At 40.2% G+C, this 19,876-nt stretch overlaps 1 protein-coding gene across 4 annotated transcripts in view; it reads right to left on the bottom strand.

Annotated features, from left to right (window-relative positions):
• pecam1 (platelet and endothelial cell adhesion molecule 1) overlaps positions 1-19,876 on the bottom strand; it is an 85,280-nt gene that overhangs the window by 56,540 nt on the left and 8,864 nt on the right. For 3 of the 4 annotated variants that reach the window (XM_062971133.1, XM_062971135.1, XM_062971132.1), the window contains exons 4-5: positions 10,286-10,312; positions 2,498-2,791 (exon numbers count right to left, since the gene is read on the bottom strand). In XM_062971133.1, coding sequence (XP_062827203.1) covers positions 2,498-2,791; positions 10,286-10,312 — 321 coding nt within the window. Of the gene's footprint in view, positions 1-2,497; positions 2,792-10,285; positions 10,313-10,406; positions 10,696-19,876 lie in introns of those variants that run through there. The other variant, XM_062971134.1, reaches the window with a different exon arrangement.

Below are 19,876 nucleotides of genomic sequence, written 5' to 3' on the forward strand. Positions count from 1 at the left end.
CACTGAAAACAGAAAGAACAAAGGGCTAACTCCACCCGGGACTATTGTAAGATAGCTTAAAGCAATACATTACGAAAGGAGATTTTGTTGGTTTCAGTCATCTCTCTGGAATTCTTGAAAGTCTTTTGCCTCTGATGAAAGCGATGGATTACAAGCTGATGCTTATAAGCTGTCTTGATCTTCTACTTTGTGAAACGTGGGCTGACCACAAGCTTCTGTTGTCTCTGGGACTGATGGTATATAAATACTGCTAAATTCAGGTGCTAAGGATGCCTGTTTTGGATTGCTGGGCCTAAGATTACCAGGCAATGATCAGGCCTCTAATCACTGGAGCTCTACTGTAGAAAAAGGAGGAGTCTGGCAAGAAAGCTCTGAACAGGTAAATGGCACAGATCAACTAAGGCTGGCATGTAGGAGAATTTTATGCTCCACCCAAAAACTAATGCAAATGGAGGTATCTACACTATTGGGAAAACCTAAACAGAGGAACTGAAGCAAAGCAGAGTAAATGGCAGAGCCAAGACTTCACATTCTTTCTCTCCTCCTATCACCTATTTTATTAGACAAAGGACCTCATTACATTTAAACTTAAAAGCACTTAATCAGTATGCATCCCACATTTTTTTACAACACGAATTTCTTACTGTTTAAAGCAGAGGTCCTCAAACTTTTTAAGTCAAGGGCCGGTTCACAGTCCCTCAGATTGTTGGGGGGGTGGGGTGGGGGGGAGACTATGATGAAATTGTCCAAAATTAGGATTGTTGTTGTTGTGTGTCTTCAAGTCATTTCAAACATAGGTTAACCCTAAGTCTAAAATTTAGGACAGGGGCCATGTAAATTATCTTGGAGGGCCACATCCGGCCCACAGGCCTTAGTTTGAGGACCCCTGGTTTAAAGTAATACGTCTTTACTCATCACACCACAGAAGCTTTACTCCTCCCAATTTATTGTAGTTTCTGCATATGTCACTCCCCTCTCCTACTTTTTAAAGGGTTTTTTTAAACAAAATTGTGCAGATGGAAGTCTCACAAGATTGAAGGCTTCGCTCATCATGTAGTTAGAGACAAATGGTGACAGCTCCCTTCATGACAAGTCTGCAAGGACCACCCACAGACACGACTCCAAAGGAGACATCACAGCACAGGACGGGAATGCTTACTTTTTCACTAATCACACATAAAAGTAATGCATTTCATATGATTTATATTTTACAACACGATATGAAACCCGTGTCTAAATGCTGTTTCTGACACCTTTTGCACACTGTTCCCAATGGGTTGATGGTGACAGGGGACAGATGTTATTTAATGGGACCTGTCGAGATTGGTATGCAAACGAACTCAGAAACAGACTGTCGGTCGATGTGATCAGGTCCCAGTACTTCTCAGGGACAGGCCTCTTTTTTTGAACACATTGCAAACCCCTGAGTCTCACATTGTTTATTCTTCTCCTTTGAGCAGAGAGAAAAGAAGTCTGCTGCTAGTTAGTTACGGTAATATGTTTATTTTAATTGTAAATTGTTTTTAAGGCATCTAATAGTTGCCTATATGTAAAGCCGCCTTGAGTCCCCTTCAGGATTGAGAAAGGCAGAGTATAAATATGGCAAATAAATAAGTAAATTTAGGTCAGAATAACTGTCACATGTATGATGGTAAGCCCCACTGAACACAGTGGGTGCTATACACATAATTGAAATTTGGGTCCAACCCAAGTAGCAAATTATCTGGTGAACAATTAATAGTTTTTATTGAAAAGTTCTTGCTGAGAAAAAAACTTGTAATTGTTGATAGGAACTTGGAAATGTTTTCATAGTACAGGGGGAAGTGTTTTAGGGGTACTTTAAATTAACAAATGAGGGAGAAAGAGCTTTGTTGTCAAGGCTGAAAATCCTGGAATTGAAAATGCAATCAGGCAAGAAACAATAGTGAAGAAAATAAATAAATTGAGCTGATGTTTCATCTGTGTAAAAACAAAAGCAGATGAAGGTACAGTACTAAAGACCAGAAGACCAAAGTGACAATTGCCTGGGACACCAATACACAGCAGGAAAACAAAGGGAAAAAAGAAGGGGGAAAGTAAAAACAAAACTCACATTAATAGTAGGGGAATGTTGTGATTAACATTTCACATATTGAAATGAGAACTTAAAATATCATTACAAAGCACCAATGGATGAAGTTGCATTGTATAAATAACGTATTACATCATACTGCCTATGAGTTATCACACACACACACATACACATATATATAGGTCAAAGACAAAATCAATCAAAAACAGCTTAAAGTATGAAGCAAATGTTTGTTGTTAAACCAAAAGTACATTAGCAGTCCTCACACTGCTTTGCAAAAATACTGTTGTTGCCAATCCATTGCTTTGAAACATCATGCATTGCAGGTAATGTTGTTCTTTTAAGCTCTGGCATAAAAAACAATACTGTTTTATCATTATGACCTATTTCTGACTGGAGATCATCCAGAAAATGAAGAAAGCCTACCTTTCACATTCACAGTCACTGGTTCACTGAACTTTGTCTTCCCCTCTGCTCTCACTGTACAGTAATAGTCTCCTGAATCAGAAAACCGAGCCTTGGAGAGTGTATACTGTGCCCAGGATTGTTCTGAGGTGCCGTTGTACAGAACTTTGCCATTCTTGGAAAATGAAAAGATGTAATTCAGCCTGAAGTGTTCGCTCTTAATGATGTCTGCAGAACAATTGAGAGTAAGCGGTTTCCCATTCGGCACTTCATCAGGAGGATCAGCCCGGAGTGTAACTTTATTGATGGTAAACACTAGAAAGAAAAACAGATCATAGAATCAAAGAATCATAGAGTTGGAAGAGACCTCACGGGCCATCCAGTCCAACCCCCTGCCAAGAAGCAGGAAAATCACATTCAAAGCACCCTCAACAGATGGCCATCCAGACTCTACTTAAAAGCCTCCAAAGAAGGAGCCTCCACCACACTCCAGGGCAGAGAGTTCCACTGCTGAAAAGCTCTCACAGTGAGGAAGTTCTCCCTAATGTTCAGGTGGAATCTCCTTTCCTGTAGTTTGAAGCCATTGTTCCATGTCCTAGTCTCCAGGGTAGCAGAAAACAAGCTTGCTCCCTCCAGAGCAGGTCCAAAGTAATTTTCAAGTATAGACTAACAGAAATTTTGGCGCCCCCCCTCCCCCAAAACCAATCACTGAAAAATGAAAGCATTGGATAAGCAAAAATGTTGGATAATAAGGAGGGATTAAGGAAAAGCCTAAACACTCAGGGGAAATCCAGATAGGAAGCAATCAGGGACATCTAACACCTCCCAAAAAAAGATTCTCCCAGGCAAGAGGAAGCCAGGCCTTGAAGCCACAGGGCCATTAAATGCTAATCAAGCTGATTAATTACAACATCCACACCTGCCTCCCAACAGACAAGATCTCTTTCTCCCACCCTGGACATTATTCCACAGACAAATAAACCCCACTTGCCTTGCTTCCAACAGATGGCAGCGGGCTCTGGAGTACCCAACACGAGCTCTGGAAGGCCCAGCGCGGGCTCCAGAAGGCCCAGCGCAGGCTAGGGAAGGCCCGCCCGGCCCACTGAAAGGTCCGACGCGGGCTTCCGGAGCCTGTGCTGGGCCTTCTGGAGCCCATGTTGGGCCTTCCGGTGGACCGGGCGGCCCAAAGAAGGCCCAAAGAAGGCCTGTAAGGCCCGAAGAAGGAGGCAGGGGTGGCGCCATCCTCCCGGGGGCATCACTGCGCCCCCAGAATGATTGCACCACAGGCGACCGCCTAAATGGCCTCGCTGGCGGACCGCCTCTGGCTCCCTCCTCCCTATGACTTCCCCTCATTTATACATGGCTATCATGTCTCCTCTCAGCCTTCTTTTCTGCAGGCTAAACATGCCCAGCTCTTTAAGCTGCTTCTCATAGAACTTGTTCTCCAGACCCTTAATCATTTTAGTTGCCCGCCTCTGGACACTTTCCAGCTTGTCAACATCTCCCTTCAACTGTGGTGCCCAGAATTGGACACAGTATTCCAGGTGTGGTCTGACCAAGGCAGAATAGAGGGGTAGCATGACTTCCCTGGATCTAGACACTATAGTCCTATTTATGCAGGCCAAAATTCCACTGGACTTTTTTGCCGCCACATCACATTGTAGGCTCATGTTTAACTTGTCCACGAGGACTCCAAGATCTTTTTCATACGTACTGCTGTTGAGCCAGGTGTCCCCCATTCTGTAGGGAGGGGATACTGAGGTTCACAACAGCATAGAGCTCCTGTTCATTCATAGCACTTCATTAATGTCAACCAATTCAAAACACCCATGTTGCTTAATGCAATATATTTTACTTGGTTAAGCAATGAAAGTTACATTCATTGGGGTACAAGTAAAACCATTCCTCCAAATCACAGTACAGCAAAAACAATTCTGGTGTCTAGGTTTTTCAACCTATTCCTGGGGTTACTTGGGACTCTGATTCAGAAAATTGCATTGGATAAATCTCATCAGCTCCAGTTTTTAAGATATGGTTATCATGGTTGTTTATGGGTACAACCAATTCTAAAGAAGGCTTCCCTGGACTCCTCTATATTAAATAACTACTGGCCCATTTCAAATCTCCCTTTTTTGGGCAAGGTTTTGGAGTGGGTGGTGGCTTCTCATCTCCGGGAATTCTTGGATGACACTAATTATCTTGATCCGTTGCTTTAAACGCTAACCAGAATAGCCAGTTGTGAAGAATACTGACAACTGCAGTGCAGTGACCCTTGGGGTACTGCACAATTCCCATCCCTGATTTATCAGATGGCCATACACCTACATTACACGAACTGCTGTAGTTAGCAGTTTGTTTTTGGACACAACCCAAAGGCTCGAAGGCAGGCATGGGCAAACTTCAGCCCTCCGGGTGATTGGACTTCAACTCCCAGAAATCCCAGCCAGCTTACTGGTTGTTAGGAATTGTGGGAGTTGAAGTCCAAAACACCAGGAGAGCCAAAGTTTGCCCATGCCTTAAAGACATCTTGGAGCAAGTCCAGGAATGGTGTCCTTCCTTATCAGCTGGTTTGTGCTCTAGCATTGGATGAATAGGCCCTTTCCATTATCTTGGTTATGAGATGGGATTGGGCAGAAGGAACATTTTTATGGCTGCACTGAAATTGTAGAATTCTTTTTCCCAAGCGAGATCATCAAACAACTTCTAGTTAGTTCAGCCATATAACCAAAACAAGGATACCTTCTTGATAAGGCAGATATTTTATGATGGGTAACTCTGAGAGTTAGCATGGTATCAGAAGTTTGAGTGTTAGACTGGGATACCAGGGTTTTAATCCCCATCTAACCATTGAAACTCACTGGGCAACCTTAAATAAATCTCACTCCTAGGCCTCATCTATATTACCATACAATGCAGTTTGAAACTGCATTATATGGTCAGTGTAAACTCATATATGGCAGTGTAGATAGGGTCTTAGTTAGCCAGAGGAAGGCAATAGCAGACATTGGGCAAGGCCATAGTAAACATCCTCTGAATAAATCTTGTCGATTAAAACCCGCAATACGTTTGAATAAGTCAGTATATAGGTAAAGGTAAAGGTTTTGCCCTGACGTTAAGTCCAGTCATGTCTGACTCTGAGGGTTGGTACTCATCTCCATTTCTAAGCCAAAGAGCTGGCATTGTCCATAGACATCTCCAAGGTCATGTGGCCGGCATGACTGCATGGAGCGCCGTTACTTTCCCGCCGGAGCGGTACCTATTGATCTACTCACATTTGCATGTTTTCGTACTGCTAGGTTGGCAGGAGCTGGGGCTAACAGCGGGCGCTCATTCCGCTCCCGGGATTTTAACCTGGGACCTTTCGGTCCGCAAGTTCAGCAGCTCAGCACTTTAACACACTGTGCCATCAGAGGCCCCAAGTCAGTATATACTGGAAGGGATATAATAACAAACAAGTCTCATCTACTGCAGTGCAGCAATGTGAATTCATATAATCAAGTTCAAAGCAGATAATCTGGATTCAGAAACTGGATTATATGGCAGTGTAGATCCATCCTAAGAGAACAGTCACTGACTGAATTTTGCAATCCTCATTTTCCGCATGTCTCTGTGTTGTGTGTACACATATGTGCACTGTAGCAACCAGCTCTCACCAGATATTCTTAAATTTCCAAATGCCCAACCTACTTCTCAGGAAGTTAGTATAAAGTGGCTGAACAATGTATTATACTGGTAGGGGATGTGTTCCCTATCCAAGGGACTATTTCCATGTTGTGTTCCGCTGGCTGCAGCAGCTGCATGGGAAATCCTGCCCCCAAGAGTCATTTCCCAGAATCGCAGAGGAATGAAGAGATGTTTTTAAACTAGTGTGGTCTGAGCCTTTCTAGCCAGGACAAAAGGACCATAGCTCATTCTCCCTAATAAAGGGAATGACAGAAGTAGTTGGAAAAACTAGATGCTACACTGCACATCCCTTTACCAGAGTACCTGGTATTTTCGCAGTATATAGAGAATTGAAGAACTAGCCAAGTCGGTGTAGAACTGGGATGTATCACTATAGAATTAATGCTGTTTGACACCACTTTAATTGCCATGGTTCAATCTTTAGGAATCATGGAGGTTATCATTTACAAGCTATTTAGCTTTCTCTGCCAAAAAGTGTCAATGGCTCAGCAACCAACAACTCCCATGATTCCTTAGCGCTGAGCAATGGCAGTTCAAATGGTGTCAAACTTCCAAACAGTTCCAGGGAGGAGGCTTTCACTTAGCATCACTGATTTTCTGTCGCTCCACCCTTTGCCACCTCACTTTCCTTGGAAATCATGGGGAGGTGGTGGAGCTTCTTTCACTGCAGTGCTTCCTAGAAGGGCCTGAGAAAACAGGTGCAGTTTCCTGACATTGGGGAATTCCTACCTTCCTTTCTTCTATCAATTCCTCCTTTTTATAAATGAAAGATTCTGACATTGTTACCCAAAGATAACAATGTGTCTCTCCTTGATCAAGAACACCCAGAGGTATTTCAGCTATATTGTTTTGGTGACTCACTGCCATACTGTTTTCCATCAAATGGTGAGAGTTTTTTTTCAAATCATATGAGAAGGCAATGACTAATCAGCTCCTAATCTTGCCAGAAAATGTTGACTATTATTTAGCATCCCTGAAAGGTTTTAAAACTCTGAAATAGAAATGAGCTGCTGCTTTCCTTCTTCTCCCTCACCACATTCCCATAATGCACTGGTATGTTTGGCTCAAAAGGTATGGTAACTTCCCTAAAGCAAGATCATAGTGTAACACTGGCCAACACACATTTTGGGGTTAGCCCTGTTTCTAGGTTTATTTGCTCTGAGTGTCATACCAAAAGCACAGATTTATGAAACAAACTTTGAAGTCCATATCTACGAAACTAGAGCTGATATCGTCTATCCCGTGCAATTTTCTGAGTCAGTGCTCCCAATAATCTAAGAAACAGGCCTGGATTATGCAATTAATCATTTGGTATAATTGTGATCTTCCTTTTCCTATCCTAAGTACTGAAATCTTAACAGTAAAAATTCAGCCTTAAGTGCTTTACAATAAGAGTATGTGTGTGCCTTCAAGTTGCTTTATCAACTAATGGCAACTTCATGAATTTCACAAAGTTTTTTGGGCAAGGAATATTCCAGTTCCTTCCTGTAAAATATAGCCAGCATCATCTCATATTTGTTGGTGAAATCCATCTCTGTTGAATGTGTTGTCGAAGGATTTCATGGCCAGATAATAGGGTTCTTGTATGTTTTCCGGGCTGTATGGCCATGTGGGCGAAACATCAGGAGAGAATACTTCTGGAACATGGCCATACAGCCCAGAAAACGTACAACAACCCCCTCTCTCTTGATGTTTATAGTTTCTTGTATTAGCAGTTTTGTGTACTATCTAGTGGAAGGTCTAAATATCCTAAAGGCACCAAATCCTGGTTGATCTTGTAAGCTAAGCAGACCAGGCTAGTGCTTGAATGTTATTTCATGTACAGTACATGGTATTTATGCCTAATCAAGTTGTACTAGCATCTGAAACATAAAATCCCGCATGCATCTCTCTTTGACCTCAGCAAGAAAACTATAGGGAAGTGAGCACTGGTCCTTTCTTACTCATGCAATTGTTTATCAGGTCTCCCATACTTCCAGATCAGATTTTCCCTGTCCTCTGTTCTCTCACCTCCTCATCCAAACTGTAACAGCACAGTTTAAAATTCACTCCAAAATTCATTTGAGGAAATCATATTTATATAGAAGATGTTAATTTAAAAGATCAAGATCTTAATTCAGGGTGGTTTTGGCTGTGAAAAGAAATCAAATCTGCATAAAAACCTATGTAGTAAAGCAGATTGCTGTGTTGGTGTGCAAAGGGATTTGTAATGTTGCCTCTGGCAGCTGCTGGTATTAAGCAACAACAGCTCCAACTATAAAGATATTGGGGACAGAGGGTTAAATCCAGTCACCAAATGCAACTAGAGCAAACCTGCTAATTCAGTGGTTTTTACAGAAGTAGAAACTGGGACTAACAATTGGATTTAGCACAAAATCCTTGCTTCTATTTTATTTGAGAGACAGGGAAATGAGAAGTTCACCTTGGAGTTAAACCTCATAGGACAGAAGGACAGGAAATATAATTTAATCTGAAGGCTTGGAAGGTAGAGAGGAAATGGTCTGGGGAGGCAGGAAAGATACGAAGGAATGAGTGTGGAAGCAGGACAGCTAAAGGAAGGGGGTGGAGTGGTTAGCATTTTAAGATATGGAACCCACAGAGAGGATAGGTTCTATGCTAGTGGAAAGAGACCAGAGCTTAGAAATTTTTTATCTCCAGCTAAGCTGCATTTTATTGAGCATTTTAGAGACTTTTATACTGTTTAAAGAATTCTGTTTTATGTTTATTATTTATTTATTTCAATTATTTATACCCTGCCCTTCTCACACGAGGGGACTCAGGGCAGCTTACAAGTGGCAGTTGATGCCGTTACACCGTTATAAAATGTTATTGATAGTGTTATTGTTTACAACCGTTATGTGTTTTACTGCAGTTTGTTATTATGTTACAGTATTATGTGTTTTATGGTGTTTTTACTGTATTATATATTTCATTGCACTACCATGTGCTTGTAAGCCATCCCGAGTCCCTTTTGGGAGATGCTGGCTGGATATAAATAAAACTATTATTATTATTATTATTATTATTATTATTATTATTATTATTATTATTATTATTAAAATTACATTTTTCAGACAATAACTCCCAGGATCTCCAGCTTGCATAGCCAGTAGCCTTGCTGGCTGGAGCATTCTGAGGCATCATTCTAAAATGTAAATTTTCTTAGTGTTGGCGTCCTAAAAGGTAAAATTTCTGAGCTATGCAGAAGACAGGGCACAGGCTTAGGGTCATTAGCAGAGCCAGAAAAGTTACTTCTACAAAGTAATGAAATGAAATGGGTCCCCAGTAAGTTTGCAATCTATATAGTTATGCTTTTATGTTGTATTGTTTTATCTGTTGATTGGGCTTGGTCCCCATGTGAACCGCTCCAAGTCCCCTTGGGGAGATAGAAGCAGGTCATAAACAAAGTATTATTATTATTATTATTATTATTATTATTATTATTATTATTATTAAAAAGTAACTCTTTGATTGCCTGTTTCTAAAAAAAACCCACCCTAATATAGCTACTTTTTAGCTAGTTCGAAAAGAGGCAGCAGGAGACACAACTCAGACAAACCATGAGCCGTCAATATTACTTCTCCGCTATTTCTTGGGACCATACCCCAGTAGCTATAATATAACTAAAGGTTATACTGCCCTTGTTGGGGCTAATGAAAAAGGTGGCAGCCAATATCTAACAGTCCACCGATTTTACAAAATCTGTTTGACAGTCACATTTTGCTTTAAAATGAAACCAAAGAATTCTGAAAATATTGGACTTTAAACATCTATTACAAGTTTGGTGGTATCTCAGTATAGTTTCTGAGTACTGAACTAAATATGTAGTGCAACGGAACTATAAATAACACCTACAGCAAGTATGAGGGAAGGGGGATATAGATCAATCATTTTTTAAAAAAATTAATAGTATTGCTGTCTCCCAGAAAAATAAGCATAAGCATAGATCATTCTATTCAACCTGTTAAAAGGTTAACAGAAATGCAACATTTACATTTTTACAATGTGTCAAAGCCTTCCCTTTGTGAATTAATAATTTCTCCCTACCATACCCATCCCACCACCCCAACAAGCCTGAAAGTCTTCAGTTTACAAAGCCACACATTTTAAAAGTTACAAACTCACCACCATCTTGACCTTTCAGCCTGCAACCTAGGGGGGATTAAACAAAACAAAGTCAACATTGTCAAAGGAATCACCATGAGAAAAAATACTTGATGACAATGACGTTTTGTTCAGAACTTACACTGTAAAACGATCAACAGCAAAACACAATACATCTCGTCATTGGAATCAAAGAGTAAAAGTCCACAATGACAAAAAGTTCATTAGCACTGATAGCTCCTCCTGATGATGGACCTTCAACCATGCAGGACTTTCAGTTCCTTTCTCAGAAATGAAAATATTGGCAGCGTGGCTTTGCTGTAGAAGACACAAAGTGGGTATGTTGTTTCAGGAGCCTGTGCTACCGGGTGGCTTGATACTGGTCAAGTAATCATTCCCATTACTGGAAACTGGAAGTGGCAAACAATGAGGATCTATCTGCTGCAAACAGGCAGATTGCTGCTCAGGAAGTTACTAGTCAGTCACTTCCTGAGAGAGTCAGTGGACGCATTTGCTTTGTTCAGTTTCTTAAGGTACATTTGAAAACAAGACGTACCAGTGATACTTTTCCAGTGGTTTGATTCATTGTTTTCAAACCAGCCGTTAGCTGTTACATTTCCAAATAATAATACAATTTTTTTCTGTAATTAACTTGATGTTTTCATAGCGCTCAATGAGATATACTTTTCCTTACTAGATTGTCTGATAGTGAATGAAGCACAGTTGTAGTGTCTCCCCAAGTAAGGCAAAAAACAGTCTTTTCCCTGATTTTATTATTAAAAGTTACTTAATAAGTGTAGAGAGGTCAGAAGCAGCCATTTTTGATGAAAATTCCCATAAATGCATAATTTGAATCTTTTGTTCTTGTAGACAAAAACACCACCACCTTGCTTCCTCTTCTTCTCTCATTTTCTGTCCTAGCCATGATTCAAGATGATTTACAACAATTTAAAATTGCTGTATCATAAAATACATTACTATAAACTTAAAATACACAGAAATTCATTTGAAGTACAGCAAAAGGAGGGATCGCATATAAATCTTGTTGTTTATAAAGTAACAGATTTCTATCAGAATATATGTAGAAATCTACCAGAAAAGATCTCTTAATCTATTGACAATTGGATCTGCATGTGCCCTCCAACATTTCGCAGATGGAAAATGAGGGCGTGTGTGTGGCCAAGCTTTATTTGAGCCTGGTCAAGATTATGGAAGTTACCGAAGGGGAAAAAACACACAAGCTAGTTGCTTCAACAGCAGTTTGCTCTTGCCTGAGCTAATTGAGAAGGACTTGGGTTGCATCGACACTGTAGAAACAATGCAGCTTGACACCACTTGAACTTTTTTTTTTCATGTCAGGAGCAACTGGAGTCGCTTCTGGAGTGAGGGAATTGGCCGTGTGCAAGGACATTGCCCAGGGGATGCCCAGATGTTTTGATGTTTTTACCATCCTTGTGGAAGGCTTCTCTCATGTCCCCGCATGGAGCTGGAGCTGATAGAGGGAGCTCATCCGTGCTCTCCCCGGGTGGGATTTGAACCTGACAGCCTTCAGGTCAGCAACCCAACCTTCAAGTCACAAGGCTTTTATCCCCTAGGCCACCGGAAGCCTAGGGGATAAAATTTGTAGTTTGTTGTGACACCAGTTCTCTTTGGCAGAAAAGGCTAAAGACCTTGTAAAACTATAGCTCCCATGATTCCATAGCATTGAGCCATGGCAGTCTAAGTGGTATCAAACTCCATTAATCCTACAGTGTAGATGTGCTCAAGGATTTGCCACCTCTTCTTCCTCTCACTGAATAAATTGAGCCCAAACTACCCCTGCACTTTTAACTCCTGCCTGAAAACATGGAGAGACACTGCTACCACCAATAGAATCATAGAATCATAGAATAGTAGAGTTGGAAGAGACCTCATGGGCCATCCAGTCCAACCCCCTGCCAAGAAGCAGGAAATCGCATTCAAAGCACCCCAACAGATGGCCATCCAGCATCTGCTTGAAAGGCTCCAAAGAAAGAGCCTCCACCACAGTCCGGGGAGAGAGAAAGTTGCACTGCCGAACAGCTCTCACAGTAAGGAAGTTCTTCCTAATATTCAGGTGGAATCTCCTTTCCTGTAGTTTGAAGCCATTGTTCCGTGTCCTAGTCTCCAGGGCAGCAGAAAACAAGCTTGCTCCCTCCTCCCTATGACTTCCCCTCACATATTTATATATGGCTGTTATGTCTCCTCTCAGCCTTCTCTTCAAAGTAGATAGTAGATACTAATACCCTAGACCATAGCTTCTTAAATGGTTCTCATTTGTAAGGCGGAACTGTTTCCACCCAAGAAAAACATTTGCTAAACAGGCTGATTTTCCTTCTTGTGAAATACAGCTGAAGTATCTTCTGCAGAATCCACTGTAAGCTATGCATGTTGTTGCTAATAGATTTGTGTAAATGTCTAGGTGACATTCAGAAACCTGTTCCTGTTACCAAATTTTTCTGAACCCCAACACTGAACTGAGGGGATCCCATTTGGGATTGGGGCCCACCATTTTTGAAGCAGTGCCCTAGATGATTCAGTGGGATGGCTTAGTATAAGGCAGACTCTAGTGTTCCTTTCTCTCACCATTGTCAGAGCTGACGAAGTCTGATAGAAGTTGGAGTCTAACTCTAACAAGAAAAACCCTAGTTTCCCCAACCCAGCTAGAGAGAGTATCATCTCATGCATACTAGAAAGCAACAAGTGTACTATTTCTAAGAACTCCTGAACATTGGCATCTAGATATATAAGTGCACGGTGCCATACTATAGATAGCAAAGGATGTACACAGAGTAACATCTCATGTGAACGCAGAGCAAAGATGCTGGAGCATGACCCCATTTCTCCAGAGTGATTGTTGCATTCCTATATTCCAGCCCACAGTGCAATATCTATACAGATGCAGCTTTTCATAGACTGAACGGCTGGTGCTATAGCTTGCAGGATCTCACCATGATTCACTCCCTGAAAAACAGAACACTGATATCAAATATCTGGGGGCTTTTTTGTGTTTATTGCTGTGGATCCATATCAGTGAACACCAACGTTTGAGTTCATCAAATGGAGAACAGAGTTTCAAAAACTTTATGCAAGTGACACCTTTTGTTCCACTGCAGCCTTTCCCACACCCACCGTTTGGGCGGGAACCGCAGTGTTTATTTTAGCTGAAGTAATGTTTTCCACAGGCCCTGTCCACAAGGGTCTGCACACTATCATTCTCCAGCCGATCCACAACCTTTTGTGAAGACCAATGACATATACCTATTCCCAAGTGGCACTGACTTGAATGCACAAGCAGAATACAACAAATAACTAATGATAAAAAGCAAATAAAGAGACAGTCAGATCAAAAAGAAATGAAAGATCAAACAAGGAACTGTAGCTCTCTATGTACAAAATTGGCAGTAATAATTCAAAATGTGCTTTATATTCTTTGAATTTTGTTCCTTGCCAACAGGATACACAGAAGGGAAACTAGACAACCCTTCAAATGCTGTCACTTGTCAAATGTACTTCTCCGCTTTTTAAATTCCCTAATGATATGAGTTTACTTTGTATAGAAAAGGGGGGATAAAAACAATATGGGGTTTATTAGGATGAATCAAATGGCCATGCATTTAGATAGAACAGACAGGTGACTGTGGAGGTTGTCTTCAACATTCAGCAACACTGGGCATAATATGTTTTATAAACAACAATTTAAGAACAAAACAAACAACAGCAAACCATTATGTTTAGTGGTCAGCCCTCCACATTCACTGGGATTGGGAGTACAAGACCAAATGAAAGTAGAAAAACCACAGATTAAACTAAATCCATCATTTTATTTTACTTGAGAGAACATCTCTCTAGAAATCCCTAGGTCCTCCAGCACAACTATATGGTCAATAGCTCATGGAGGTGATTATAGAGTCACACTGGAAGATCTGGAGATTGTTAAAAGAGAACATTTTAATTAAATCCTAGAATAATAAAATCCACAAAAGTCAGACTTGCAAATGACACTAGCAGAATAACTCAACTGCCTACCTTAACTGTCAATTACCCCTTTTCCTTAACCCCCCCCCCCAAAAAAAAAACAGCAACAGGACCAGAAAAAAAAATCTATTCCACTGTTTTCTTCTTTGTTTTCCTTTTCTGCACAGTGAGCGCTGGGAAATTGATTTTAGGAAAAATGACTTTTATAAATGACTGTACTTATTTTAATTTCTGTTTTAAAATGACTAACTTTAAAAATGGCACACAGTAGAACATACCCTTAGTCTAGGATTTCCCATGGGCAGGCTGACACATTGAAAAGTGGTTAAAGCATTACAACAGCAACTTGGTGGGAGGAGTGTGGACAGTGGGCATCCATCTCCGATTCGGTACCCTACAACTTTTTCTACACATTTTCAGTGGTTTTATTAATATTTATCCTCATGTCCATTTCTTAGGATTGGTTAGCAGAAAATTGGAAATATGTGCATTCAGGTGGCAAATCCATCAACTCCTCCTCCATTTAATTTTTTTACTAAAAGGGGACATATTTTCTGCATTATGATGCTCCGGAACAATTTAATGTTATCTGCTCTAGTCTAGTACTATCAGAAACTGCATATAAAATGTGCAATAAATCCCAATTTATTGAATGGATATGACCAACTGGAAACAGATCAATTCCCTAACCTTGCAGTTGATTTTTTTAAAAGGGAATTAAGGGAATGTTGGAGAATGATAGAAGTATGATTTGCAAACACAAATATACTTCTTTTATAGTATTCTTTGAAATGGGTGACATTTTAAGCTGTAATGTACATTAATCTTTGGCAGTATAAATTGAGGAAGTGTCACTAGGCCTGGTCTTTGTTCTCATAGCTTTCTGTATTTACATAAAGCCTCTTTTGTTTCTCCTTGGATTGGGAAGTGTCCTTCCCAAGCCTAGAACTTCAGGTGGAGTCTGTGCCATAGTGTTTCTTTTGCGTACATGAGCCTGGTTGTATTGCAGCAGGAAGCAGGAAGGAAACATTCTTCTCTGTAACAAGGTTTAACAACAAGTCACCATTTAACAAGCTGGCCTGGGGAAAAATAACATGGTAGTCATGACAATAAATGACTGGGAAGTAACTTGTAGGCTTGTTAGCATGGTGTTTATGTTCCTTATCCTGCTTTTTAAAATATATTTATCACAAAGCTTTGAAACGCTGGCCAGATGCCATTTGGCTTCTGTAAGGCAGGGTAAATGGGGCAGGAAAAAGGGGGTGCAGGCACACAACACAGACATGCCCCAATGCAAACGGAGCAGAGGCCTAAGGTGAAGTACAATTTGGAAAGGAGAGGTTTGACTCTTTGAGACGGAGGATGTAAATCTCCCACACAATTATAAAGATCAACATGTAGCCTTAGACCAGTCACCACATTTCAGTTGACTGCACACAAGTGGAAGAGGAAACAGAAGAGGAAAAACATATACACATTTGAGCAATTTGGAGAAAGAATGGGTTACAGAAAGTAGAGCTGCATTTATTTGTTAGCTCCATTCAATGGAACCATTGAATCAATGTATCGTTTTTGGTTGATATGCCAACCGCATCCCTTCCTAGAATGGGAAGACCTAAAGAAGTTAGCACATGCACTGATCACCTTGTAGTGATTTGAGCTAGGACCGCAATTAAAAGGGTCTGTGCCTGGTGAGTGTACGCTAAACCAGATCAACCAGGACAGAGAAACATGCTCACCTGGTTGAAAACAAGCCACAGAAGTTTATTATGATTCAGCCAAAAAGGATGCAAGTACAAACAATTTGCTTCAAAGGGTACAAGCATAAACATACAGAGACATGCAGGACATCTTGTACAGTTCTGACAGCTATTCTGACTTCCTCCCCTAATTGGCTGAAAAAGAGACAGGCTAGGATTTGCACCACGATTGGCTGAGGTTTCCCTTGACATCACAGCCTAAAGGATTCCCGTGACAGCAAGAATGGCAGCTGGGAATTTTCAACCAAGGAACAGTGACACCACTTGGGAGGGCACAATCCATGAGGAAACATTGGTGTAGATATGCTGATGACTTTCTGATAAACTCAAGTGTCCAGTTCTGTGTGAGATGAAGGTCCAAGATTCAAAAGCCAAAGGTGTTGTTTCCAGACAAGAACTTGGCTACCAACACTGAGAAGTAAATGGATCTTCATGTACTAAACCCGCCCTTCTGCAGGAGAGTCAGACTCTCAGCCTCAAGTTAAATGGACAAACATCCTGAACTTATTTTGGTGGTAAAGAAGATGATCTATCTACATAAATACAATGGTCCTAATATCCATGTGGCTTGGGAAATGGCTAGAAAGATCTTGGTCATAGCCCCCTTTCCCAAGGGATTATGCAAACTGGGTCATGGAGAGGTGGCTGCCTTCAAGTTACATTTTGATACATATATTAGAAACAGTTTATACCCTTCCTATAAGGAATTGACACAGTACACAGTATATAAAAGATACAAGTTAAACAAAATAATCAAATTGATACACTTTATTAAAAGGTTTAGAATTGATAACGTTTGTAGGATACAGCTACTACTAGGTCCATTCTGGAACTTCTAACACTTCGGAATTTCAGAATTCCAGATCTCCAAAAAAGGTTTTAATTTTTTTAAAAATCATATATTTGCTTGTAGTCTCCTGATAAACTATAAATATTTTTTGGGAGTGGGGGTGGGTATTGATAACAACCTCAAGGATGGGCTCCTAAAATGAGCCTATTTAACACGCCTTACAAATACTGATTTGTTATCCGTGTCTAATTTTATACTTATACACCTGGGATCATATAAAAATTTCTTGGGCCAACAGGGGTTGTGAGTGGAAAAGTCACTCAATTGGTGACTGTCACCCAGAGGTCATTTTCTGCCCTAAATCTGGGAACGATCTACTGGAAGAAATCTGACAGTTTAATCAGCTATTAGAATTTAAGACACAGCTTAAGACCTATCTCTTCTGGCAAGCTTACCTAGTCAATTTTTAAATCTGAATTTTACTTGGTGTTTTATTGATATAAATCAATTTGTGTTTTGTTCTTATGCGTCTCTTAATGTATATGTTTTACTAGTTTATGTTTTTATTTATGTATTTTAACTATGTTATATTCCACCTTAAGCATTGAGAAAAAGTGAGTAAATAAAACTATTGTTATTTGGAATAGTCAGCCCCAAAATGTGTGGGTCTAAATTTCATAGATTTGATTATTCGTGGATTTGATTTTATGTTCTCTCTGGGCCTTTTAGCTCCCCTAGTGTGATTCTATGAACAGCTTCTGCTGGAAATTGACCATAGAGTCATGCTGGAGTACCAAGAAATTCCTAAAAAGATATTTTCTCAGATTAAGAAAATATTGGGCTTTTTTAATTACTTTAACATTTAAAAAACGTTCATGGGAGTCCTGTGTCCCTAATCCCCATAAAAATGGAGTGTCTGGTGTATTTGGGACTCTTCACTACCTGTTTGTCTGGGAAGAAGTCCATAGCGAGAAAACAATTATTTTGCCTTGTTAGGCTTGGCCTGTGTACAACTCTGCGCCCAAGATTATCCAATGCTTTACAGGTCTGTGGAGTAGGTCGCAAAAGTAGAGTTACGAGCAAGCTCTATTCTAAATTATTCCACCCCAAATCATTGTAAAGTCCTAGTTTTGGCTTGTAGATGCCACAGTTACCTCTTGGAGCTGTAAGACTAAAGCCAATGTTTCAGGTTTTCCATTGAGCCAAGGTCACAGTGCAGTCACTGGGAAAATTGCTTCCAGTAGCGCATATGTTTTTCTTTATCTAACTGGCTCCTTTCCAAAATGCTAACCAGACCCTTAGACAAAATATGTTGAGTACAAATTTCTCAGCATTGTGTATAAGTCTGTGCAAAGAAGCCAGGCCCCACACAGTCAATGCCAATCCTTTTCTTGTTTTCCCCTGTGTTATACTTAAATGGAGCCCTGGTGGCAAATTGTGTTAAAGCACTGAGTTGCTGAACTTGCAGACCGAAAGGTCCCAGGTTCAAATCCCGGGAGCAGAGTGAGCGCCCGCTATTAGCTCCAGCTTCTGCCAACCTAGCAGTTCGAAAACATGCCAATGTGAGTAGATCAATAGGTACTGCTCCGGCGGGAAGGTAACCGTGCTCCATGCAATCATGCCGGCCACATGACCTTGGAGGTGTCTACGGACAATGCCAGCTCTTCGGCTTAGAAATGGAGATGAGCACCAACCCCCAGAGTCAGACATGACTGAACTTAATGTCAGGGGAAACCTTTACTTTTACTATACTTAAATGTATGTTGTCATGGAGTGACCCTGGAACCATAGGATTACCTTCTCTGGGTGCATCTACACTGTAGAATGAATGTTGTTTGATGCCTCTTTAAATGCCATGGTTCAATGCTGTAGTACCATGGGAGTTGTAATTTTACAAGGTCTTTAACCTTCTTTGGTGGTACCCCATCAAACTACAAATCCATAGCACTGAACACTGTTAAATTAGCATCAAATGACACTAATTTGACAGTGTAAATGAATCCTCCATTTCAGATCCAGCAAAGTTTAGATACTAGCATATCAAGTGTGTTCTGTTTCAACAGGAAACATTTGAGCTTTTCTTGATTTTTGTGTTTTAAATGGACTGATATCAAGGAGTGACACTTCAAAATGCTTAATTTTTCCTGGATCAAGCCCTAAACCTCTCCTTGTGTATTTCATGTGGGATTATTTAAACAAACATCTTAGGGCTCAAAAGTCACAAGTCAATCTGAAAATCAGTAAGGTCAAGGGCAAGCTTTAAAATAACTGGGCAGGGCAGTTTACATTTGCTGACATTTGTTTGGCAAGGCATGCAACTGGACAACAATGGATTGTTTTCTTTCAAAACGATCCCAGCTAAATACAAGCCACAGTATTCGCCTTTAAATAGTTCATCTAAAATCTTAAAGTTCACTGTAAAATCATGATACTTCCCATGCATTATTTTCTTCTTTTCCTTAAAGAATCCAAGACAAAACTGTACAACCCACTAACAGAATAATCTAGTAACATAGTAGTACAGTAGAGTCTCACTTATCCAACATTCGCTTATCCAACGTTCTGGATTACCCAACGCATTTTTGTAGTCAATGTTTTCAAAACATCGTGATATTTTGGTGCTAAATTCGTAAATACAGTAATTACTACATAGCATTACTGTGTATTGAACTACTTTTCTGTCAAATTTGTTGTATAACATGTTTTGGTGCTTAATTTGTAAAATCATAACCTAATTTGATGTTTAATAGGCTTTTCCTTAATCCCTCCTTATTATCCAACATATTCGCTTATCCAACGTTCTGCCAGCCCGTTTATGTTGGATAAGTGAGACTCTACTGCACCTAGTAACATTTGGTAATATCAATTCAGAAAGAGTTGGGGCATTGCTTCATTTTTAAAAAGACAATTTTAAAGAAGGATTGATGACTTTTGTAAACTCTTTTCAATAATGCAAGATAAAAGTTGAACAACATGTCTTTTCTTCCACTAGATTATAACATTAGCAGATATTTTAAAAAATTCTTTTTGTTGTTATTTTTAATTGTCATTTCCATGCATTATTTG

Source organism: Anolis carolinensis, chromosome 2, assembly GCF_035594765.1.
Source record: "Anolis carolinensis isolate JA03-04 chromosome 2, rAnoCar3.1.pri, whole genome shotgun sequence".
Lineage (NCBI taxonomy): Eukaryota > Metazoa > Chordata > Lepidosauria > Squamata > Dactyloidae > Anolis > Anolis carolinensis.